The sequence below is a fragment of the Nothoprocta perdicaria genome, unplaced genomic scaffold, assembly GCF_003342845.1.
Source record: "Nothoprocta perdicaria isolate Ctin4 unplaced genomic scaffold, notPer1 scaffold_273, whole genome shotgun sequence".
Taxonomy (NCBI): Eukaryota; Metazoa; Chordata; class Aves; order Tinamiformes; family Tinamidae; genus Nothoprocta; species Nothoprocta perdicaria.
The window spans coordinates 141223-168833 of NW_020455503.1; the positions used below are offsets into that span (position 1 = coordinate 141223).

General features: G+C 35.2%; 1 protein-coding gene across 2 annotated transcripts in view; it reads right to left on the reverse strand.

The window, feature by feature from the left end:
* Window positions 1-27611, reverse strand: part of FER (FER tyrosine kinase) — a 140884-nt gene that overhangs the window by 54923 nt on the left and 58350 nt on the right. The window contains exons 11-13 of one of the 2 annotated variants that reach the window (XM_026040982.1): window positions 22754-22957; window positions 19700-19822; window positions 19112-19169 (exon numbers count right to left, since the gene is read on the reverse strand). In XM_026040982.1, the coding sequence (XP_025896767.1) occupies window positions 19161-19169; window positions 19700-19822; window positions 22754-22957 (336 nt within the window). In that variant the 3' untranslated portion in view covers window positions 19112-19160. Of the gene's footprint in view, window positions 1-19111; window positions 19170-19699; window positions 19823-22753; window positions 22958-27611 lie in introns of those variants that run through there. The other variant, XM_026040981.1, reaches the window with a different exon arrangement.

A 27611-nucleotide genomic window follows, 5' to 3' on the forward strand; every position in this document is an offset into this window, starting at 1 on the left:
AATTTAAGTTTATAAAATTACAAATATTTCAAAGAATCAAAGAATGTTTACAGTTGAAAGGAACCTCTAGAGATCATCTAGTCCAACTTTTCTGCTCAAGCAGGGACACCTAGAGCACATGGCACAGGGTGGCACAGAAACAGTGTGCAAATATATTTGCAGCTACAGCAGGTAGGTAATATTCTACTCAGTATGCTGAGAATGCTTCCAAGTAAGTGTAGTGTATGAACACTTCCATTAAAATAAGAGAATCAGTAGAGATTACACTAGAAAAAGGTAGACAGAATATCTGTTACCCTTAAAAGTCCTAGACAAGACTGTTTATAAAGTAATCTCCTATGGGATATTAAAGTATTTGAACCACACATAAGACGAAAAACTAGAATTCAATAATTTTTCCAAATTGCTTTTGTAAAGAGTATGGCCTGACCTGAATCTATCTGATCCGGCAATTTTTTTTCCTGACAACTGAACAACACAGACTGACTTTTTTTTTCCTCTGTTTGCCAAGGAATGAGATGGGGGAAAGCAGTTTTGAAGGAAAAACATCCACATTGCAATTCATATTCTATTATTAGTGATAATGGAGACATTTTATAAAAAGCTCTAGTAATTCTATCATTTCAAAAAGATCTTGAAATAAAGCATGCAGAATATGCCATGATAAAAAAGATCTTTGTCCCAGAATCATCTTTATATATAATTGTAAAATATAACAATAAATATTAAAATAGAAGAGTTCTGAAAGTTCTGAAAAAGAACAATTTCAATCTTGTCACTCATATTCTACAGCCACATTTTAGTAGTGTACAAAATTACATATGAATAAAATGCTCTACTTTATACATAATCCAAAATGCCCAGCCCAGCTGGGCTCATGCCCAGCCTACAATTCTATGGCAGTACTTCGGAAGTTCTCCTCATTTCCATAATGGAGACAAGAACCTAGCCACTACTTGCATCTCTTCATCTTAAGTTCGTGACTTATAACACACTCTACTAGGCAAATAACCTCTCCATTGCCAGTGACGAAAATTCCTACTTGAACTCAAAGCAAGGTAGTCTGCACCATGAAGAAAAATTGTATAAAATCTCAATGGAAATTCAACATTTAATACCCCTGCAAGTCCTGTACCAAGGGTATCTGCTTGCAAATATCTAAGTAGCTCTTAGGAACACACTTGTGATTCTTGGTATCAAAACAGTTAGTATGAACCATTACTTGTTTAACAATCTCATTCATTGCATTGAAAAAACTGTGCTGTATTGTGATGGCCTTCCACACGAAAGACTGGCAACGAGATCTTCTGCAAATGCCTAAATTAGTTTTACTTAATTACATTTCAGAAAAATCTATGGTCTCAACAAGTCCATTATTCAGCTAGACATATGTCCTAATATACTAGAAATTTTAACATAAGGTCAAATCATATTCAAATCATTTTGTTGCAAATGAGGACATCCTGCAGAAGGTCTCATACAGAGCTTAAATTCAAGAATTTGTTATAGCCAAGTGCTAAGTAATTTTAACATAAAACATAGGGTTGCAACAGTAATGTCTACAAAAATAAAACTTTTTGCAAGAGCACAGAAATTTTACTTTTCCATTTAACTACATAGTTATATTCAAATACATTTTGTGCTGACCACTTACACATCTGACTAATCTCCATTAGAACCATTTCAACATTATTTCAATTATACTTTGAAGACTCTCTTTTGGTAACTGTTAAGCTAATGTATGAAAAAAATGCCTTTGTCTCTATGCCTCAAAGATAGAGAAAACTCTTTTGTACGTAATTAGACCTTAATGCAGGGCATTATCTTTTTTGTTACGGGTACAATCTGTCTATAAATAATATGCTGGGTCAAGCCATATTATCCGTCTGGCACCAGAAACTACATAAAATTATTTCTGACAAAAAAGCCCTGAATTCTAGTAAAAGGCATGAAAAGCATCATCACTGACTTTAACCAATGAATATTTAAATGGGGAAGAATTCCCCCAAAATAGATGTAGCTGTGAATGAGACAAATAACAAACAAGCGATATGTTTTTCTAGGAAAGCAACCCCTTAAAAAGAAAAGAAACCCCACCTTGATCACTAGGAACCAAGTACCAAGTAGAACCTTAGCATGAATCCTGATCAAACATTTTTTGAAATACTTGGTACCATCTTAAAAGAAGCTGGAAAGTGATTTTTTTTTTTTTTAAAGCACTGGATGTCCTTCTGCCCCTTCAGCTAAGAGTGGTTCAGTCTTTGGCAGAATATTGTCCACACTGAACTGACTGACAGTACTTCTTCGGGCTACATACCAAGGAACTTCTCGGTCAGCTCATAAAAAGTGGAGACATACTGACTTACTTCTCCTTTTTTGGAAGAAGAAAGCCATTTCAAAAATGGGAGTTGTACAGAAGAAAAACACTGCATGGTACACTTTACCAGGAAAGTGGCTACTCATTACCTTCATCCACATTTTTAGATGAATTAAATAAGAACAGGAAAGAAGGGTAAAAGTTATTTTTACAGTGATTTCCAGACTTCTTTCCTATGTTTAAGGTCACACGATCACAACGATGACTGCTTCCATAAGCCATGCTTTGTGCACCTTCTGGAGACCCTCTGAGCGCCTCTATTTATTCTTCCAAACCCTCTAAAGCCACTGGGTCAGCCTCCATCAAATAAATTATTGTAAAACACCACTATGCCTATATGGTAAGATCAATGCACGTATGCAGAGCTATTCCCTCTTCCTTGGGGAGGGCTTCTGAGGAAAATCTCAGTCCACAAATTTACATTTTGTAATGAAAAGTTTCTAAGGAAAACAAAACAAAAATGACTACTTGGAAATATTAATGAATCAGGTTACACTAAGTTCTCTAAAAGCAAAAAGTTCAGAATTGGAAAGTTAATGGATCTTCTTTTAGCTTTCTGATTCCCAAGATCCAACACTTCAGCGAATGACTTTTTGAAAATATTGACAACATGACATTTCAAAGGCTTGTTTATGAAGAACACATCTGATGCATAAACCTTCAAAGGAATAATTAAACAAAATGGCACTATAAACTGCAATCAAATGAACTATCAAAAGATTTGTTTTCGCTATATTAGAACTTTAATCACTACCTGTACTCTTGTTTTTATGAAAATATTTAAGTCACCTGCAATAAATGACTTAAAGAAGCATAAGCTGTTTATTTGATTCAGTATCTTGGTTCAGCCAGATTTTTCACAATCAAAGGATTATTCTGTGTTTACTAAGTTTTGTTACTATAGCTCTTGGCTTAAAAAAAAAAACCACTCTATTAATATGTGAATTGTGCCAACTAGTTAAAGTCAGTTGCATAAGCTATCAGTACATGAATATTGATTTAAATGGTACATTAAAGTTGCCTATTTATGAGCGATTTGCTCTATGAGCAGATACATTTAATTACTTTTGTATGTGTAAATTCTGTGTCTTAAAGAGACTTGCCACATATGTCACTCCAGTAGCTAGCTGGCTGAATGAGCAGAATGAAGAGAAGGCAGATGCTGCTCCATGACACACTCTAACAACTCTTTCCACTTCTAGTTGGAGTATCTTCAAAACTGCTCTTTTAATACTCACTAGGCACCATCTGCACAAACCTCAAAAGCAGACAGCTAAGGAAAATGATGCAGTCCTTAATATCTCTCGCTCCTCCCGACTGCACTTTTCATCACTCATTTAGTCTCTGACTTTTGTGTATTCATAATTGATTCAGACAGCAGGAAAATTTGAAAGACCATCCATAAGAGATCAACAGAAAATACACAGTGTAACACAGTCAACAGAACAGAAGTTATACCGGGACTTTTTTACTTCTCTCTCCTATCTAATTTCCCTCCTCTTAAAGTATTCTGCATCAACTATTCTTCCGTGTTCTTCCCTCCTGTATTTTCTCTCCCTCTGCTTTCGTAAAAATCTTAAAGACTAAACCCAGCATGTTTTCAACAGGAATCTATCAAAATGCAATCCTCTTTCCCCTTCATACGGCCTTCACTTTTGTGAGGGTTATCACTGAGCTTCTAGAGTAAAGCAAAAACAGAACAAACCAAAAGCAGCCTCATTATTATAATCTGTTCCTCTCCTTGAGAAAAAAAATCCTCAGTGAGATATTTGGGGGAAATTTTTTTTTTTTTTAAAAAAGTTTAGGCATTGCAGAACAGGCTTATCACTGTAAACTCCACACTGAAGAAGTGCATAAACTTTGCACTGACTAAACCTGTAATTTCCTGCTAATATACATGACTATTCATACCCTGGGAAGACAAGATGGAAGCCCAGATCCGGGCTCATAGTAGCAGTGAAACATCTGAACCCTTGGTCCCTAAGTCCATCTGTGAATCCAGCTCTCAAACTTTAGACAGTCTCTCTGTCCTACAGCACTACTCTAGATAAAGATGAAAATATCTTAAACACAAACATTAAATTGAAAAAGGATAGACCTTCACATGTATTAAAATTCTACTAATATCTTTGGTATGGATATTACAGAGGACTCCATTCCTGAACACCCTTCTGACTCCCACCAAAGCAGTGAAAAACTATAAAAGAGAAAATGTCGCCTATCTCAAAAAAAAAAAAAAGCAAAATTCTGGCATTAGAAAAGAAACAAATTCCTTTTTCTAATTTGCAATGTGCTAAATATTCATTTAAATACCTTTTTTCAAACCAAAGCATCTCTGGTTTAATGATATTTTAATTAATAAAGTATAATATGAGCAGGACTGCAAAGTGGACAGTAACACGGACAACCTATCCATGTTTTTACTGAACGTATGTTGCCTCATTAATACTCTGTTCAAATCACACTGAATTGACATGTCAACAATCAATATTTCTGCATAACTGCTAATAAAGCATTAATTAAGCACACAAGAAATGGCTGCATACATATCAGTGTGGTAGCTTGAAAATATACAGACTGTGTAATGTGTTCTGGAGTTTATTTGCTGTCCAAGAATTTAAAAGACAGTTCTGGTTATACTCAAAACTATTTGAGATTTTTTTTGATATTAGCATAAGTTAAACAACACGTAGAAATAAATTTTTTACCTTTTCTTCCTGCCTGATCACAAACTTCATGATTTCAACATGTGCTTGTTTCTGATTATAAACAGAATGCAAAGTAAAAAGTATTTCTCTGTTTGTTGACCCCTCTTACTCCACATTGCATATGCCAAAATATTCAAAAGAAAGATACAGGAGAAAGTGACACAAAAATGGAAAATATTTTTTATGTGGATATGTACAGATAGACAACATAATGCCCATTGGTTTGAATCCTTAAAATTCTAACTTGACAGAGTTGTCTTACACAGAAAATTCAGTACTTATCTAATTAAAACTAATAAGAAGGAAAGATAGGGCCAAAACTCTTGAGTCTACTAATGCCACTACTATTTCCCCACAAAAGAATTTTGTAGTCCTCTTCTGGCAAGGCTGTGATACATCTGTCCTTACCTAGTGCTGTTCAGACTTTGTCACTTTGAATTTTGGATCACAGAAAATGAAAGCACTTTAGACAAATCCAACTGCAGAAATGAACACTTGGATGTCCCTGCTTGCTATTGTATGATATATCTTATTTCCACAAGGGATTACTTCAGAAAACCAGAAACTTTAGCACATTCTATTCTGTCTTTTGGCAACCACAATCCCCAGCTATTTTATTCTCAGGACAAATATAAAAGATGCTGAAACTGAATTACATGAATACTGTACTCAATAGTCTAGCATAGTAATTGACATAGCTCAAATAGGGCTCCACTACCTGTTGGGAGACAACCTTTCAGTAGGTAGAAGGAGCTATTTGGCCAAAACAGAATTTTGAGATGTTCTTCAAGAACACCAGGGAAATGATAAGGTATTTAAAGGGTAAGAAGCAACTACTTCAATGCGTGAACCACTGGAGAGGAGGTGAGAGATGACCTCCTGGTCTTGCCATTGACCCTATGAGGAAAGTTTCAGAGAGCCAGGACTCTTCAGCTTAGAAAAGCCTGAAAGATGATTTATCAATGTATATAAATAACTGAAAGGAATGTATCAGAAGATGGGATCAGGCTCTTCTCTAGGGTGCCCAGTGACAGAGCAAATGGGCACTAACGGAAACACAGAAAGATCTACCTGAACATAAGGGAAAACTTCTTTACTGTAAGGATAATAGAGCACTGGATGACACTGCCCAGGAAGGTTGCGGAGTCCCCTTCCCTGGAGATCAACAGATGGCCAGAAACTGAGAAACAGATTGTCAGCTTGGCAATATACACACTATGGAGGACTATGAGCAACCCTTCTCAAGTGTCTGTTTACCAGATATCAGTCTCTCTCTATCATTCCGAAGCTTTATATAACCAACATCTTTACAACATCTTTTTGAGGCTATCCAGGAAGCTCGCTTTGATTTCAAAGATAACTATTTTCAGTAAGAAAATTATTTCAAGAGTTAACTGCAACTTGGGAAATACCCCAATTTAATTTTTAAAGCAAAACATTCTGAATTTAAAAAGACTCTCAACAGAGATCATGGTCAGCGTCCTTGACTTGAATGAGCAGTAATGAATCACACATTGTTCATTTCTTTGGTAGATATGCAGATATTAGACCTGTGTGTAGGCCACTGAGTCTAAAATAAGAATATTTTGGCAGATAGTCTCTGCTAAAGATGCAATCTTTTTTTTTTCCCCTTCATTCTCTCTGAAAGATCGAAATTTTATCCCTTTTATCTCAATTTCTTCCAAACTTGTGAAGTTGGAGGTTCAGCTTTCCTGATGCCTATCTCCCCTCATTAGCAAAAAACACAAAGATATCAGACATTAGATTTCAGGAAGAAAGTTTACAAATTAATTGCAGTAAATTACAACAGCTCTCAGTAAAACTGTAAACATAACCCAGAATGAATACTTAGTGCTCAGATTCCCCTACTGTTATTTTTCTTTCATTTTCAGTAACAATTTCAATCATAAAGAAGTCTAACATGGTACTTTTTAAAATTAACAGCCAGCAGTGAGGCAATTAAGTACTAAACATTTTAAAAACAGACATTTGGGGAATTAAATATGAATTTATGGGCCTACAGTTAAGTGCCAAGTTTTTTACATGTTAGCATTTTTTAGTAGGAAAGAGAAAGTGTCACGTGTCCTTGTACTCATTTTTAGAGTACCATCAGACACAAACTTGGTTCTTATCTAAAGTAAGACATGTAAAAGGTCTTCTGAAAGGAGCAAATGTTGATCATGTTCTATTTTAGTACGCATAAATAAAAATACTTCTATTTCATCATTGCTTCTATTAACTTCTATTAACTCACATTTCTGTAAAATTATTTCTCCATGGTTCAGATCACATAAAAACTACAATGCAAAACCCCCTCATATTGTTGAGGACAGGATCCATAGGAAATTCTGCTTTTCACCTTATGAGTGCACTTAATCAAAACACAAATAGGTAAGGACTTCTACAAAAGGGGCCACTTCAGTGGATTTACAAAAGAATGAAGTATCAATTAGAATAAAAATTTCAAAACAGCACAATCATTTAACCATAGTAAAAAAAATGCAGTAGAAGAAATGATGAGACTTGCCAATCTAAGAATACATCTTAACTTGGCATACAGCATTTATCAAAAGCCTAAATCTCTCCCTCTGCAATTACTTTTTCATTAACACTGCTTAAAAAAAAATCCAAAACATGAATTAGAGACATAAACCTTACTGACAGCACCTCAGGTATAGTAAATGTTTAGACAGTGTACTCATTTGCTTCTTCATGCTGTAAACAGGGTAAAATGTTTTGAGAAAAATAATTTAAGAATTAGTATTTGCTTTCCTTTCTCCCTCTGAAATAGAAAATATAAATTGTATGAATTACTGCAGCTAAGAGCAATTTTTGCACAACGACAAGAAAGGAAAGTCAATCTTTCATTTTCAGTATTAAAGATAATTAGAGTGAAATTCCTTTTTATGGCTAACAGAATCACCATTACAGATCATTTTTCATCAGGAGTGGGTATCCAAATATCATTTTTTCAAAATTTGCTGAAGTAGAGAAAAAGAAATGAAGCTGAATAATGGTTGTGTACCTGTTGATAATGGTCTATCTTGGTGGAAATGAGAAATGATCTTGTTAGAGAAGTTCTATTTTTGACACCATCTATGCCAGTACATCTAAAGTGCATATGAATTTCATGAATCATAAACTATGTATTTCAAGTCCTTTAGATTAACTACAGAAATAAAGGTAGCTAGTGGAAAAGATTTTTCATAACAAGTGTGTTTTATGAGAGGGTTTAAAAAAAGAAAAAAAACACTGACAACTTCTTTAAAACTGTTTCAGAATTCATGAACTGTAAAAATTGTTGTACAAGCCGTTCTGCATTATTATCATCACTGAATTAAGCCAACTTATAATTTACTGATGAAATTTAATGTGAAACATAAAAAGAGAATAATAGGGCAGACAGTACATTTTCCAAGTAGGTAAGCCAGTTTTGTCCAACTTGTCAACTGTAGAAAAACCCTGTGAACTTCAACCTTTTTCCTATATCAAATTGCATGGTACATGATCATAAGCCCCTTAAGGGGATACAATTGATATCTGAAAAGCTACAGTGCAGCATATAAACTGCAGAAGTGACCTCAGATTAACAGGACAGCTCTCCTGTGGGCAGAAGTGACCTCAGATTAACAGGACAGCTCTTCTGTGGGCATTCCTTCCCTAAGATCAATAGATGAAATGACTGCAAAAGTCAACATACAAAACCAATTTTCTTCACTTTTTGGAAGGACATGCAGCATTTCAGTAAGGTTACATTCCCTCATTTTAGTCCAAAGACCAGAAAAACTCTGAAAAGAGAGAGAGAACACTTCGCAAATATAGTGGGGGGGAAAAATGACCAAGAATAAGCACCGTAGCAAAACAGTAATGATGGTTCTCCACCTACGAAATAGATATGGGATGCAAAATGATTAAAAAAGGGAAAGGAGGATAAAGTAGGAGTTGAGACCTTTGTGTTTCAGAAATATCAAGGAAATTTATATCTAACAAGGGGCCTCTGATCCCTCATTGTGTATTTTCTACTCAGTTCTTTATACTGAATATAGTAATTTAATCTTCTAAACTGCAGTACGTAGTATATTTTTGTTTAATGATTCAAATAAACAATATGCTCTTTATTAGACATGCCATTCAAAAAGCTCCAGTACTCTGTACATCCAAAGCAAAATAAAGCTTTTTGAATAAGACTTATATTTTATCAGGTAGTAAGATTTAAAGAGAGAAAGGCAAAGGCTCAATAACACTATTTATAAGAGTAAAAAAAAAAAGAGAAAAACAAAATCTCAAATCGTTTAAACAGTCTAAAATATTTTCACATAAACACAATTGCTTCTACCTTTTGGCTACCCTCAGCACACAAGCTGTGGAGGGTACATGAACAGGCATGTGCAACTGGGCTTGGGAGACCACAGATTTATATTAAAGTGACCAAGAGTATTTCTGGGTCACTTTAATATAAATCTGTGTGAGGTATTTGGTGGTCACATTTGGTCCCATCTTGACATATCTTCAAACTATCAGCCTATTTCCTCTTAGATGGCTTATTATCCCTGAGATAAAACATTTAACTTGCTGTTTTTGCAACATCCACATAATAAGCTATACTCCCTGTAAATATGTTCCCTTATATAACGAACAGTCCTTCCAAAAATAATTCAAAAATAGTCAAGAGTGTTCAGCTGGCAATACATGCCAAAGATTGACAATTTCACATTACAACTTGTGGCAATTTTTTTGAACTCAAAAGGGTGAGATCAAGCATCCTACCTCTTCTCAGCCACATGTGCTCATCTTGCATTGGCTTTCATAATCTTCAGATCAAATGTTAAGATCACTAAAATGGAAAAGAATTAACCTGGCAAAACTCCAAATAAACAATTGAACTAGCTTAAAATGTGACTAAAAAGGACTAGAAGAAAGGCAAAGTAGACTAGAAAGAAAAAGGGAACGAGAACTTCCCCCAGATACTTTGCCAGCAGCAAGCTAATCATTTAACTCAGCTGGAACATGAAGCTTCAGCCTAAACTCATAATTTGTTTTTGGTATAAGCATCAGCAAACTGCCAGTAATCCAAGCCAGGCAGATGATGGCTTTAATCACAAGTCATGCAATATTACAGAAATACTAATAGTTTAAATGAAGCATTGCATTAATTTCTTGCATTAGATAAACCCTTCTGCATTATTCTTTAACAAGATATTGCAAGATTCTAACATATCATTAACTTTTATTCAAGATAACAAAAGGGCTGGGAAACTTCTGATAGCAGAAAAAAAAAGTCAGCTAATAAAGGACACAAAGAGAAGTGATACAGACCCACCAAGTGGCCCTGTTAAATATTATTCCTATATGGTCTAGGGCAATCTATTGTTTGTTAAATTTGTGGTATCTTTTTTCTAAACACAAATGTCAATGAACTATTTATGCTGGTCCAGTTCAATGTTCCTCAACTACTTTTCAGTAAAAGGTTCTCTAATTAAGCAAACGTATTTATTATACATACTTTTAATTTAATACATGAACACAGTGACATAAGGGTGAAACACTTCTACTAGCCATTTATTCTATTGACCTTATTTTGGTTTCTTTAGAGGCATAGTAAGTGACATATTATCCTCTTGGTCATTCCATAAAACCTTTAAGCTTAAAATAAATGTCTTTTCACTTCATTCATTTGTGTAAAAAAAATCTGTCAAAAGTTTCTAAAAAGAAAAAATTTTCTATAGCCCATGGAAACCCTGAGCCTTGCATGGCTGTAAATTCCCATAATCAAGGAAATTGTAGTGCATGTCCAATTTCCATAAATCTTCGTTTCACTAGGTATACATTTTGGTCACCTTCTGGCTACAGGATACAGAGCTAGGCTAACCTCTGCGTTTATTAATAAAACAGCCAAATTAAGATTGTTATTTTCGCCTTTTAACTTGACTATTCTGTCTCTTGTCAAACAAATGTCACTATGCTCAGTGAACTAATGCCTTCCTTACTCCAAATTTCTCCAAGATGCATGAACAATTTTCTTTCGCTCTTCCAAAAATTTTTCTTTAAAAGAAAGCCAAATATTTTCATTTTTAGGAAACAAATGCTGAATGCTAATCAAAACTAGACACTTCCAGACACGTTTATCACATGGCTCCCACCAGCTTCACTATGAACTTCATCTTTTCCTTTCAGTGCATGCACACATTTCCCATCTAAAGAAAAAAAAATATGTCAATAGCAGGAAATATTAAACTATAAACTCTCCCAGCTGAGTGGAGTATGTTTTCAATCTGGTATTGTAAAGAAAAAAGACTTTCTTTTTTATGAGGATTCCCTAATCTTGCTGCACCTATTTAAGTATAAGGTAAAGTAGGAACCCAATTCCAATGACCTATCAAAAAGAACCTGTTTCATGTATGAACTGCAATACATGCACTTCACAGGTTAACATGTAACTCATACCCTAGAGTTTAACTTCTCCTATTTTACTGCAAAGTCTGCATTTCAACTCATTGTTTTTTCACAATAAAAACACAGAAATAGAACTCATACATAGGGAGTAGTTAATACGCTTTTAAAGTCCTGTTTAAAGTTTTGAAGAGAAAAGCCTCAAAGTAAATGGACTATTAAAATGAATGCTTTATTACTGCTGTGACAAGTCAAAACAGAATTAATTCTTTTGATTGTGAAGTTTTTCACAGCAACACAAGGCCATTCCATGCCCCAGTTGTGCAATGGGTAGTAACAGAAATCATGTCTTCACTTTAACAGACAACTTCAACTTGACCTTATTTTTATACTTAATACCTACACCTATATTACCTAAATGGTTAACATTATACTGTCCATTTTGGATTCAAGAAATGGACATAAATGAGACTTACAGAGAAAACCTTCCTTCTTCAAAGGCAATTTGTATACTCCTAAATATACTTTGTTTGCCATAATATCCATTTTATTAGTAAGCAGTAGAAGTGTTCATTCTTGGTGTTCTGTGTATTAAATCTTACTTAGTAGGAAGATGCATCACCATTAAAAAAAAATCTATTGCCATGCTACACCCCAAAAAAACCCACATAACACACTGAAAACTTCATATTTCTATATGTAAAGAAATGAAAACTACGTATTTCATATTTTTCTGCCACATATGTGAATATGAAAGACAGCTTATATCCAGAGAAGTTAAATCAATTTTTAACAATGTCACTCTAAGCAATAATTTAACATACACATATGAAAAACATTAATAGCTTTCATGACAGAGAAAACAACTATTACATACTGTCCTCCACCTCTGTAGAAATATAGCAATGACACATTGCTCATGTCTCTGACACATTTTCATATAGACATATGGTAAGTTATCTCAACATAAATATTTACTTGTTAATAAAACTTGTATTGAATGACATTCTGGATTATGATGAACAAAAACAACAAAACAATAAATTCCACATAATTAACCTGCATTGAAAAATGGTAAAGGTAAACAAGCTTTTTACTTTTAATATGTTTAAGTACTTATGGCAATGTCCAATACAAAGACAAAGCCATCTATGGCTATCAGCAAATATCAGGATATCAGCAAATGCACAGCTGATATTTGCCTGAAAATATTGGGCAGGCCTCTTGGGAGGAACACAGGAATGCTGCCAGGGTATATAGCATGCAATCAGGAAGACTAACGTGCACTTGGAATTAAATCTGCCACGAGATGTCAAAGATAACAAGGAGTGCTTCTTCAAACACATCAGTAGCGAAAGGAAGACTAGGGAAAAGGAGGCCCGATGCTGAATGTGGTAGGGTCCTGGTTACAAAAGACACAGAAAAGGCAGAGTAACTGAAAGCCTTCTTTGCTTCAGTCTTCACTAAGGCCATGCCTCTGAAAGCCCAGACCCTGCAGACAAGAGAGAAAGCCTGAAGAAAGGAAGACTTGCATTTGCTTGAGAAATATCAACCTAGAGATCACTGAGGCAAACTTGACACCCACAAATCCAGTGGCTCTAATGGGATGCACCCAACTGTGCTGTGGGAGCATCCAGATATTAGCGCTAGGCCGCTCTTCATCATCTTTCAAAGATCAGGGAGAATAGGAGAAGTTTTTGAGGACTGGAAAGTAAGCCAGGGCGACACCAATCTTTAAAAAGGGCAAGAAGGAGGACCCAGGCAAATACAGGCCAATCATCAGTCTCACCTCAACCCCTGCAAAGGTGATGGAAAAACTCATCCTGGATGCTTTTTCTAAGCACATGGAGGACAAGGTGGTCAGCAGTAGTTGACATGGATTCACCAAGGGGAAATCATGCTTAACCAACCTGATAGCCTTCTATGCTGGAATGACTAGCTAGATAGGAGAGTATGGATGTTTTTCACCTTGACTTGAGCAAGGTTTTTGACAGCCTTCTCGTGGGCAAGTTCTTCATATACAAGTGTGGGATGGATAAGAGGACAGTGAGATGGATTGAGAACTGGCTGGATGGCAGATCTCAAAGGGTTGTAGTCAGAGGTGCGGTGTCTACTTAGAGGCCTGTATCCAGCAGTGTTCTTCAAGGGTCCGTATTGAGTCCAATCCTGTTTAACCTATTCATGAATTACTTGGATAAAAGGACAGAGCGACCCCCCAGCACCCCTCGTCCCCCCTCAGCCCTCAGCGCCCCTTCTCCTCAGTGGAGAAGAAACTCATAAAGTGCAACAAAAGCAAGTGCAGAATTTGGAATCTAGGGAGGAACAGCCCCATGTACCAGGACAGTCTAGGTGTTGGCCAGCTGAAGAGCAAATCTGCAGAGAACGACCTGGGCATCCTGGTGGACAACAAATTAACCATGAAGAAGCAGTGTGCCCTTGGGGCCAAGGTCAATGGGATCCTGGATAGCAACTGGATTACTGCAGACAACAGGACAAAAGGAGTGATCCGCTCCCTCTTCTCTGCTGTAGTGAGGCCACGTCTGGAGGACTGTGTCCAGTTTGGGCTCCCCTGTACAAGAGGGCCATGGAACTACTACAGAAAGGCCAGCACAAGGCTTCAAAATGATCAGGGGACTGGAAGATGCATCCTATCACAAGAGGCTCAGACAGCCAGGTCTGTTCATCCTGGAGAAGGCTAAGGAGAGAAGGCTGAGAGATGATGTTACCAATGTGTATAAAGACCTGCAGGAGCATATCAGAGGATGAGGCCAGGCTCTTTTCACTGGTGGCCAGTGATAGGAAGGCCATAAACTGGAGCATAAGAAATTCCACCTGAATTTGAAGAACAACAACTTTCCTGTGAGCGTGCCAGAGCCCAGGAAAAGGCTGCCCAGAGAGGCTGTGGAATCTCCTCTGGAGACACACAAAATCTGTCTGAATGCAATCCTGTGCAACGTGCCATTGGTGACACTGCTTGTGGAGGGGTGTTGGACTAGATGATCTCCAAAGGTCACATTCAAACATTCTGTGATTCTCTAATGTGAGGAAAAACAAATCAGAAAAATCTTATTTCATTCTTTACTATTGCCATTGTTAACAATACTGTGTTAGATTAATTTTTTTCCCCTAGTATCTTCTGGTCACAGTGGCAAGAGGAAAACAAAAGCAAAACGTCTATGCTGCGTATCTTCAGCTGTTCCACAGAAAAATCTGTTCATATTAATTCTTCATGATCAGAATACTAAATATTTCCTGGCCATCCCTCTGAGCCTCTAAGAAAATGTTGTTTTGAAATGGTAAGGAATAACTTCCCTTCTTTATTCCAAAATAATTATTTTGCTCAGTATGTTCTGGACAGACCATATGCTTCAACTGCTTAAACATGAACAAAGACAACTTCTGTAGAGAAGGGAGACAAAAAGCTTTTAAAATTTATACCTTTATGGAATTCTGCTGCAGTATCATTCTTGAAAAAAGTGATTGCTAACCTCATGATTTACTTTAAAATCTATAATAGTTCTGAATTCTATGTCACTGATAGCCAAGGGAGGTCACTCCCTCTAGTTCTTCATGTCACCTTCACCTTCATATCACCATCATATCTTTTTTTCACATCTTTACTCCATTGCAACTAGTGGAGCTCAAGTTTTTAAGGGACAATATACTACCTATTAAAAGCTACTTCATAGCAACTCATACCGTAGAACTGTAAGTAACTCATACTGTAACTCTACAGAGATACCTGAAAGCACACACTGAAATTCTTAATCTATGTTGCACCTGTTGAACCTTTGATTCTGCATTTTATTTCAGTGATTTCTTGTATTTGTCAGCCAAAAAGTATTATTTTTTACTTAACAGGTCACATGGACTTGCCTGGTAAAATCAAAGACCAAGAACAACATAATTAGAAGCCTATACTAAGTAAGAAATGGAGTTTGTAACTATAATTCCATTAAAAACATGATTACTGCAAAATGCCAGAATCTCACATCTGTGTGGAATAAAAATCCATAACAAAACCAGGATGCTATTTCCACAGGAAAGGATTTCATTGTTGGAATCATACCCTATCTTAATCAAAATTTACTACTGTGCTATATTAAAGGTTCTGATTACACAGCTTGTGATGAAGACATGGGAACTCCTTCAGTGCAGAGACCTGCTTTTTACAGGTATTTCACAAAAGTATGACTTACAAAACTACAGATCTTCAAAATGAAGGCAGGCCTGTGATCTTCATAGCCATGTGGGGAAGGTTATTTATAAAATCTGGTAAATCCAAATGGCTCCTTGCTGAAGCATGCTTTAATTGAAGTAGTTTGTTCTCAAAGTGAGTAGTTTGTTCTCACAGTGAGTAGTGTCAGCCAAAAAACACTTACTCCAAAACGATCCATTTAATATTTTTCCTTTTAACCACATACTTATTTTTCAAAGTAATAATTTCTACCACTTCTTCCCCCTCTTACTTCATAAACTTAGCTTATTTTTTTTTCACTTTTAGATTGTTTTCGGAAAAAAATGTGAAGCACATCTAAATGTTATTTTCTGTTTTACTCAAGATTACTCCTTTTGTTCAATTTACAGCCCACGCACTCACATGTCTCTCTCCTTATTTATACGAACATCCAAATCTTGCGTAAATTTTTCTAGCCTATTAAAAAATACTGCTGATTTCCTTTGCATATGAATAATATGTCCGCTGCACGACCATAATGATACTGAATGGTAAATGAGTGGCAAAAGATAGCTGCATTCAAGTCATGTGTATGAATATAATAATTTTCTATCAGTTTATCTTTAAGTAATATAATTTCTCACCTCTCATTGTGTATTTTATTCCCTTAATGAAAATGCAAGGTATATTTTAACATTCAGAAGTATGCACATTAGACTTATAAAGGCCATAAGAATGAAAATTTGGGGTCAAAAATCAGCTTATACTATGACCAACCGGTCCTTCTCAGCATTTCTGTGAGGCTTTTCATGTGGGTGGGTACCATACTACTTCAGATGCTACAAGTCTTCCCTATGCAAAGTTCTGACAACAGCATCTCCTTGAATTCCTCCAGTTCACCCTTGCTGGCTCAACAGGACACAACTTGGCTAAAGTTGTGCTGCCTGCACCATGAGATCACATGTTCTCTGCCATAATGGATTTCAGTTTGTTTAAACAAAAGAAAAAAGGAAACAAAACAAAACAAACAGCAAAATCAAACAGCACCAAGAGGGGGGAAAAGTCAGGAAAAAGAAGCACATAAAGCTAACCAAAAGCTAATTATCTGCTGAAGGCGAAAGTGCTAGTTTTGTAATACTCCAACAGGCTGAGATGCTTTAAATCTTTAAAAGCTCATCTGAAAGTTAAATTAGGCTGGATCCTAAATACAAAATACAACTCAAAATGGTTCAGAGGCGGAAAAAAAAATCAGGTCATGTCAGAACTTTGACTGTGTTTTACTGAAAAGAATCTGTCTACTTTCATCTTCTCACTTCAATTTCTATTTCTTCATAATTTATTTTTTCACAGGTGTAACTCATTAATATATCCTATCTTGCAGCTGATTGTCAAATCCACATGGAATTTCATGTCATTTGCAGACTTTTATTCACCAATATTTAAATTTATACCAAACCATGCAGATGTATTTTTTTTAACACTTCTGGTCAGGTTAATCAACATTCTTTACATTTCTTTATCACTTTCCTCTGTGTAGAAAACGCTTGAAGTCATTTCATAGGCTCTTTTGTGATAAAAAAAAAAAAAGATTCAGATCTTGTAAATGAAAGCTACTAGCAAAAACTACATCACTTCAAAAATTCATAACCTTAGAATTTAATTTGCTGTAGAGAAAACAACAGCTATATTTGCACTGGCAACTAGTGAAGTAGCAGGACACGTGCAGAATGAAGCCGTTGGTGCTGAAGATTTGATACATTAAGGGGATAGGCGAGTATCCCAGATGAAGTCTTCACTGCTTCTGACAACGGAACTCCCACTAGCACCTGTCCTTTGTTTCAGCTGAAAGCAGCCAAATTTTACATCCTTTGAGATTGCTCAGCGATGGAAACGTATTCTAATTCGCAATGGTCAGGACATTCACCTCAAAAGCTTCATTTCTGTTCAAACAGACATAGAATCATAGAATCACAGAATCCTTAAGGTTGGAAAGGACATATTCAAATGAAAATGTTTCATCTGCATGTGAGGAAGAATGTCTTTCCTGTGAAGGTGACAGAGCCCTGGCACAGGCTGCCCAGGGAGGTTGTGGAGTCTCCTACTCTGGAGATCTTCCAAACCCGCCTGGATGCCGCCCTGTGCCCCGTGCTCTGGATGTCCCTGCTGGAGCAGGAGGTTGGACTAGATGATCTCTAGAGGTCCCTTCCAACCTCAGCCATTCTGTGATTCTGTGATTTTGTTAATGATTTTATTTTCTCATATTAAAACTAAAGTATAGATTTCTAAGCATATGAAATATATTTCATGAAATTTAAGAAACTCGACAATATGAGGTAAAACATTTTAGAAAGTAAAAATATATTTTGTATGTTTAGAATAGTATTATTTTTTTTCCATTAATAAAGACCTTGGGGATGCAGTGAGGTTACTCTGAGGCCTTTTACATACCAGTCAATCCATCAGTAACAAACTCAGGAGCATAAAGTGCTTCTATAAGATAATAAATAAATATAAATGAGAAGCTTTTCCGTTTAAAAAAAAAATCACTTGCAGATATCTTTTTAATGCCCTTGGCTTTTCTAATTTAAATTCAATTATTTCTATATCATTAAAATTCCAAGCAGGCAGATTTGGTCTACAAGAAACGGGATGTGGGACAAGCCTTTTGTGGCACAATTAAGACTGTTCCTTTCAAGGACAACGTCACAGAAGGTGAACACTAATTTTGCTAATATGGTAAAGGAAAATAAATGATTGCTGAAAGAAAGAAAAGCAGAAGCAAAGTACATAGCATAATTTTTTCTCTGATGTTCTTTGTCATGCATAACTTTTACTTTCTAAATAAGTTATTACAGGGACAGCAATTTGCATAAAAAGATTAAAGATTGCCCAAAACGTCAAAGACTGCTTTGCAACTATAACAGGAAGGGAGAAAAAGGAGTCTTTACAGATGTCAAATGAATTTTAAGGAAATGATCAAAGACACACTGATAACAGTGTACAACGCATAAAATACCATCAACCCTAGGTGTCAGAGTACATATGTCCTTGCTAAAAATAAGTATGCTTAAAATGTCTCCACTTCCCTGCATGAAAACTGTGAAAATTAAAAACAAAAGCTCAAAACATTCACTTTCTTAATTCTAAAGCATTATTTTCAGTAACTGATTTTGATCATGTGGGAGAACAAATGTCACATGCTGCATAAAAATTGTTGCAAAGCTCTAACATATTTAAAAGAACTCTAAATAATTGATTTAAAACAATTGAAGTTGTTTAACATACTTTTCACTACTGTCTTAGTAGCTTCAGAATGTTGGCCTTGTGTTTTTTTTTTTTTTAACTTTACACACAGTGTGAGTAGCTCAGATCTCATTTTTGAAAGCATACAATGTGTCTGATATGCGTGTATAAAACAACACACAATAAAGTTTCCTGCCGACTAGCACTCTTTGCTCTTTGTAGCACTCTTCTGCCAGTATCAGTAGGGTACACCATTATGTATCCATCATGCATCCTATTAGGATGAAAGTTGAAAAATTCATGAACTTGAGAGGAATTATTTTTGAATATAAAGACTGAAGCACATCAGCACAAAGGAAATCATATCACCAAACACAGAGCCTGTGCAGTGGAATTTAATGGATGGATAGCACTTGGGAAAACATAAACAAAAGAAAACATGAAGGAAGTATTGCATCAGAACAATTGCAAGCAATTAGCAGATAGCGACAAGAAAAAATGATGACTAGCACCATCCATAGTATTAAAATTCTCTGTTAGTTAATATTAAAACTAATCAAAATTAATAAGCCAGGAGAATAGCTCTGTTTTTTTTTTTTTCTGAAATAATAAAAATAGAGCACTGACTTAGCACAGGGTGACAGCAGCAAAGCAAAAAAATCTGTTGACCTGATCACATATACACATGATCATATACAAGACACTTAGTATTTCCATCTGGGATCATAACGAACATATTTTAAATAAGAATACCAATGCCAAAATACTTTCAGTTTAATAGAATATTTAGAATATACGCATTACCTTAACCACAGGATTCAGCAGAACAACACCAGATTTCTTCGTAATGACTTGCTTTGTTGTATAGTGATGGTCTATGAGCTGGGGAATAGTTGGAAATCCAGTTCCTTCAAAACGATACTGATTCTGTATGGAAGTAAAATGAAATAATTATTTCTGCAAAAGTAAGAATTCACAGAAGTAGCTGCAAAAGAATATTACCTAGCTTTCATCACTACTAACCAAATCAAAAGTTAAGTTTATATTTACAGACTTAAATATCTTTATTAAGCAAACCAATACAACTTTTACTGAACTAAATAGAATGGTCATCAGGAAGGTAATTTTTCACAACATATGGAATCTCTCATTTAAGGCAACATAATAAATAGCTATTGATTGAAACTCTTAAAGATAAAAAAAGGCACTGGCATTTCAAAAGGTAAGAAAATCTGTGGTACCTAAATTGACAAAGTAAAGTATTATGAAATAGAAAAAAGTATATATGTGCACTTTCATAAGTATATTCTTCCAAAGCATGTGAGGCTAAAAACGACATTAAACAGCCAACATCCTAGTAAACAAGTAAAACTTAGTCAGATCTTACTACACGTAGAATTTGAAAAAAATTAGCAAATTCCTGGCATGGAAAGAAGACCCATGATTGGCCTGTATAAGCCATGTATACCAGTAAAATCTTCTGTGATACAGAAACTGAAAATAAGGGCAAGTCACTCACAATTTATAGAGAAGTTGAAAAATAAAATGCCTTTTTTTCCCCTCCATTTCTATGCTTTTCAGAAATTTATTTAATCTTAATTATCTAATTGAACATCATAACAACATTGCAGGCTCTCTTAATATTTTCCATAGAAGCTTTTACTATTGAGGTTCATTTACTCAGTTGGGCAACGAGAACCATCAGTGGCATGCATTTTTAAAAACAAGAACAAAAAACCATAATGCATCATACCACATTTCTCTTCATTAGAGCTAAAGGCATCAGCTTCCTGTAACGTGCTAGTGCTCTTAGCAATGAAAACATGGTCATGTCACCTATTTTTATCTTCCTCCTGGCTGTCCACTGTAAAGGTGCTTTCTCAATCTGAGTACTTTTTGGCATTCATCTCCCTAGTTTCTTTCAGTGCGAACTAGTACGGTTTGCTTGGCCAGTGATACTCGTCTGCATCCTCTTTCAATAACCTCTTGCCACAATTAAGATCACTTAACAAGAACTCCTCAAAAATAGCAAACCATCAATGACAGTAGTGATTACTTTTGAATGATAGCTGCAAAATTCCACGCTTAAAGCTGAAGAATGGAAGAATTTAATCAAACAAATGCTATGGAATCTAGCACTTAGAATTACCACAAAACTTATCCTATTCAATACTTATGTAATTAAAGGAACACCATTAAAGAAAAGTACATATCATACTTCTACTCCGCAGTCTTTGATTCAGAAGAAAAGTTTTGCAAATAGAGATTAAACATGTCAGTGATGAAAGAGAGTAATTTAGTCCATTACAAAAGGCAGATTCCACACTTTGAAAATCACTGCGTGAAAAACAAGTTCTCACATTTCACTTGTAGCAAACCTCCCTACTGAAAAGTTCATTGATCCAGTCCATCCCGTCAGGTGACCACAAAAGTCCTATCATTTATTAACTGTTTTTCAAGGTTAATACAGTTTATTTCTTCCTTAAATATACAAGCAGACAGTTCTAGTGACCTGATAATGTTTGGACTGTCCAAGCTAGGCAATATTAAAAGTACCAGTCTTACATTTCAATTTAAATTTCTAAGTAATGAAATTACAGGACTAAAGAGTTTTTAAACTTTTTTCATGGAAAAATGCATACGAAAAGGAATTTAAAAAAAAAAAAGAGAGAAAGAAAACCCACAATTTTATTTCAATAGGCTTCAAAGTCCTGACTCTCTTTTTTTTTTTGGAAACCAAACTGGAATGTGACACCTACACAAAACGCTTTTTACCGTACAAAGTACATAGCATGTATTTAATCCTGCTGTGTGAGGATTAGAGGACTGACCATTTTTTAAGAATGTCTGCATATAGCTATGAGTGGTTTTAGTGTTACTGTTTTCCCATTCAACACTCTGATACACCAAAATACATTAAGGTGATAAATATGACAAATGTTGACTTCAGGTCAGAGTTAATTGCTGGAGTAAAATTCCAGGTGTAAATTAACAAAAACATGCATCTAGACTACTGTCCATATTCACTGATCTTATAGAAGCCTTCCAAATTCACAAAATTCTAACAATAACACTGCTCTTCATTAAAACGAAATACAGCTGCACATTAACAATATGGTAGGCTGAATCATCTGGGAATTTAGAAATTTGGAATTTACTGTAAACATAGTTGAGGTAGCAAATTTGTGCTTTTGTCTGTATAGTTTGACTGAGTATGGCATATTTTATTGCAACCTCCTAAGCAGAGGCATTTCTAGCAGTGTTATGCCCACTGTTGTGTTTGAATGAATCTGAAATTCAGAAAGGTGAAGAAAAATGCATGTGAATGCATACTCAATAGTATTTATGTTCTCATAAACAAAACATACAGAAAGCCTAAAAACATGCTCCTCAACAGCACCAGGGACCTGAACTCCTGACTACATAGAAAACATCATAGATTATATCCTCCTAGACGAATGTTTCAACTTCTGAGGGAGATTCAGTGGAAATTAGTTTAAATTTAAAAAAGCCTAATAAGCACCAACTGTGAAAACAGGTTTAAAAATTAAATGTATGCAAATTTATACGTAAATTAAATGTACACAAGATAGCAGTAGCATTTTCAGAAACATTTTGGCTTTTCAGCGAAGAATAAAAGATGTAGAATAATCTCATATTTATCTTCCTATTTCCATTCCTGAAATGACCTTTCCCCTGATTTCAGCACTGATTAAAACATATCCCTATAGCTTTCATATTTCATATAAAGGCTATATCCAAATGTCAATGAAAATTATGTAGATCCCAAATTGTTTAGCTGAAATAATAAACTTCCTAGCATTGAACTGAATATTTAATACTATATCAGAGACGTACATCAGCATATTGTATGATAAAGTGCCTCCGTTGTCCATCTGAAAACACAGAAAGGACATATTCACCAGGTTTCCCGTGGCTCTCTCGCACCAAGAAGTCTCCTTGCTGTTTTAACAGCTCCTGGGCTTCTATTCTTGGAATTGCACCATGATACCAGTCTTGCTCTGCCAATGGTTTCTCAGTGGTTGATATTACATCAAAGAACTTGGAAAGGATATAGAAGAAGAATGTTACCATAAAAATACAGTTCATCTTTACATTAAAAACATGACAAACAGCAATAATTGGGTATATTCCTACTAACAAACAAAGATAAGGTTAATTAATCTAAAAGAATGTTGGTCATTTTTTTAACACTTAAGAAATTAAGTTTGCATGTATAAACACACAAATACATACATATATCAGAAGCTAATTGAAATATCCATAAAATGGTAAAATAATTTTCTTTTTTTTTTTTTTTTGTAAGCCAAAATATCAATTTTTCCCATGGGTTCTGACATGCTGTTAACAATTCAAAACAAAGCATACCTCTATATATACCTCTATCTGCAGAGGAATTTATGAGACATAATAAAATGCGATTTTCAAGTACATTTGCATTGCCTAAATTATTTCCATAAAATTTAAAAACCCTACTCCAAGCTAATTAGCAATTCTAAAAGCCTCTTTTTCTTTTTTTTTTTTTTTGTACTTTTTTTGTACTAGCATTTACACTATAACATAGAAGAATCACTTGTACTCTTATAAATGTAAGACAGTGAGTCCTAACCTGTTAGGTTAGGACCTAAACCAACCACATTAATTGTTTAAATTAATCATTTTATTATTATCTGATTGTTAATTATTAATTATTTATGATTAATAATGATTAATTAATTGCTAATAATTATTATTAAATTTATTATTAATTTTAACAAATTTACTTACTTCAACACAACGCTTTGGAAAGTATTCCATTCTGTTCAAGTGAATGCTTTAGGTTTATTTGTACAGATTAAGAAGCCTTTATTCAGGCCATATTCAGGTCATTCAAAATCATTAATCCCAGAGCTCATCTCTGAACAAAGTGATAGAATCCATTTTTCATCATGGACTGAGCACACAGGATGCGTCCCAGGCAAGTCTGCTTAACTTGCCGGTAGACAGAAAAGGAAACCTACAATTTTAAGTGAACCTCAGCTGTTGCTCCACCCAGATGAAACAAGGGTTTCATTCACATCATCAAGCCCTACTGGATGCATCAAGAGAAAAAAAAAATCCCATTGATGCATGCAAGAAAAAAATGCCATAGTGTAGCATGGATAGGGGCTGGCCATCAGCACACTTAAGGTCACCCTAGGGTGACCATCAGGTTAAGACAATTCACCCAACCACATCGGGAAGAAATAGGAACTCAAAAAGCACTAGACACAGGCCCAAGATAAGAAGCCTATGACTTCTTGACTTACAGCCTCCAACACGGCCTCACAACAGGGCCTCCTTACAAGGCCTTGGAGGCCTTACAGCCTCCAACAGGGACAGTGGAAGCTATAGCCCTGATCTTTTCAGGAACTATCTGAGCTATCCAACTATCCAAGACCAACTAAGCCAGCACCACTAGACAGAATATGCTCTATTGACACTCAGGTCTCAGCTGGACTGTGTAAGAAATAACAGCAGCTTGCACAAAAATGGCACAGCCTGACTTCTGGGAGCCAAGGCCATACTCCAGGGTTACATATTCACTATGTACAACATAGTGCAGCACCAGTAACAGGGCAGTACTAGCCCTGGCTCAGGATGCTGTTCGGCCTGGGAGACAGTCCTGTTTTCCATTTGATAGTTACATACTTTCTGGATCAGAGCTCCTTACCACTGCTAATCGGTACATGGTTTCTGTTGTTTGTTTTGTTTTTTATTTTTCCAGAAATTTCTCAAACAAAAGATAAGCTTTCAGAACATTATAAAATATTACTTAACATGTACTGTGCAGAGTTTGAACAGAAAACTCAGACCCAAACCTACACAGACAAGAAATTTTCATAGGGCTCAGAACAGCAAAACCTTTTCCACAAACACATTTCTAATTCATAGGAAACACTTTTAAGAATAAAACAACAGATCAATGTCACTAAACTAGTTCAACATCTTCACACAAAAGGTAAAAAAAGACCACGCAACTCATTTTATAGCTTACAAAAGATGCAGTCATCAGACAATAGCATCTGCCTATGTTAAAGTAGGTCAAGTCTGAATCACTGTCTAGATCATTATCACATTGCAGAACAAAATATCTTAGAAGCCTTTACGACACAAAAATAGCTAGAGAAAATGAGAGGATTTTAGAAATCTCTAACCATGGTGTTCTGTATGAAACTAATATCAATCTTTCCCATTCTTTCAAATTTGCTTAAACAAATATTTATTTTCTTTAAAAGAAAAATACAATTGAAATCTTTGCCAACTGCCTACTACATAATATTATCTTTTTGTCATAAGAGTATGGGTTAATCATAGCTGAGTTTGAAATTCTTTTATCTTCCTCTAAGCAAGCAATCAGTAATTGATTATTCCTTAGTATGCTATTGAAATTGTAGGTTTTATTTCTTTGTATGAACACATCGCTATGCGTATATTTTTCTTCTGTATAGCCAGTCAGACTTGCATGGCTACAAGCCCAGAAAGAAAAGTATAAATTCAAGATCATAATCATTTTGCTATTGATTGCAATTCAATTTTACACTTCCTATCAATATTTCCACTATATTTTATAGTGAGATTTAAACTGTTTCAATATAAAAAAGGTTACTCTTTAAAAAAGATGGGGAAAAAAGCAACTACCATGAAACTTAGTTTACTCTTGCTATTGATTTCTTAGCAAGTTTATGTAACAGTAAGCTATTTAATAATATCAGTAAGATACTGAAAGAAATTTACATTCTAGGCCTCCAATGTTCTTCTAGTTTCAGTTTGGGGATGAGAAGATTTATCACCCATTTTTATACAGATACTGATAGTTTATACACAAAGTCATAGCAACATTTAAAGTAAATTATTAAAAAACATATATAGAAAGAGAATTAAAAAAAATATGTTGTGCATATTGAGCTTCTAGTGAAATTTTAAAAAAAGACATATGGAAATAAAAGGAAACCTATTTGGGCTGAAACTTTTAAACTTTTCACCTTTGCATTTTTTCTTCAAGATTTCCATTTGTTCTTGAGTTAAATTCATGGCATATTTTTCTTTATGAAAGGAGCAAAATGCCCTAATATCCTTCATATTTTTATACATTTCATCTCACTTTTTATATATGCATAATTGTCCTCTTCACTTATTCTGAATCTCCATCCCTCTCTCTACATAAGGTTACCGACATTGAGACTTGCTCCTAGAATCATAGAATCACAGAATGCTTAAGGTTGGAAGGGACCTCAGAGGTCATCGAGTCCAACCCCCCTGCTCACGCAGGGTCACCCAGAGCACGTGGCACAGGGCTGCATCCAAGCGGKTTTWAARRWYYYCMAARAAGGARACTCCACAACCTCYCTGGGCAGCCTGTTCCAGTGCTTTGTCACCCGCACAGTGAAGAAATGCTTCCTTAAGTTCCTGTGGAACTTCCGATGCTTCAGTTTGAAGCCATTTCCTCTAGTCCTATCCCTGCCCACCACTGAAAAGAGGCCGCCCCCCTCCTCCTCACTGCCTCCCTTGAGGTATTTATACACGCTGATCAGGTCCCCCCTCAGCCTCCTCTTCTCCAGGCTGAACAGACCCAGCTCCCTCAGCCTTTGAGAGCCTCCTGCAACAGTAAATTAAGCTGCTGTCTTCAGTCAAATGAAAAATTGAGTACTGTTTTATTACTTGATGAAAACTAAGTAATTTAATAAGAAATGCAATGAGAAGAGAATATTCATGAAAATTATATATTAATAAGTAATAGCTTACTTAATATTGTATTTTTCACATAGATTCTGAGCTCAGATTTTGTGTACTTGTTTTTATTTTCCATCTTTAAACAAATAAAGGATTTTACCAAGACATTTTTTTCTCCCCATGTAAGTAGGGGCACAAGTATAGATTAGAGAGTAATACATTCATTGATATTTTGAGACATTTCCCTGCAGAATTGCCTCTCATCCCTGACATTAGCCTTAGTGAGAACTGATAAATCTATTCCCACATGCTCCTAGACCTAAACTACCTTCAAAGAGAATTATTATGAAAAAATGTATTCCATTTGAAAACAAGTGTAAAAATTAAAATACATAGAGTTAAAAATTATAATATAGAATCAATGTACTGGAAAAAAAATCTCGTTTTTAGATGGAGCATCACTGTGTACTGAGATCATTCTCATTAAATGCAAAATAAATATATATTTAAGATAAAAGAAACGATGTGTCTGTTTAACCCAAAAACAGTAGCAGATGTCTGTGACAAGCTGAAATCCCTCACTAGCGAAAAAAAAAGACTAATTTTATTTGAAGCACAAAGCTTGGCATTTAAGATGCAATTCATTCAGACTTTTTATTCATTTCAGGAGCAGCAGTGTCAGTTTTTTTTTTTTCCTCTCAGACTATTAAATTTATGTCTCTTGCTAGTTTAGACAGCTATCTGTATGTTGTCTGGCAAAATCTACCAGCTTTGGTGGATTACACTACTATGGTCTTCTCCTTCTCTTCCCTCTTTCTTTTTTCTTCGTAACTGTACTACTTTCTGAGAAACTGTAAATCATTTAAGTGACAACATGTAAGTAACAAATAATTTGATATTTGCTAATCTGATTGCTTGAGAAAGCAAGGGTTTCTCCACTTTTTTTTTCTAATTAGATAAAACTTTAATTAAAATTCTGTCACCAATTTACTATAGAACACTA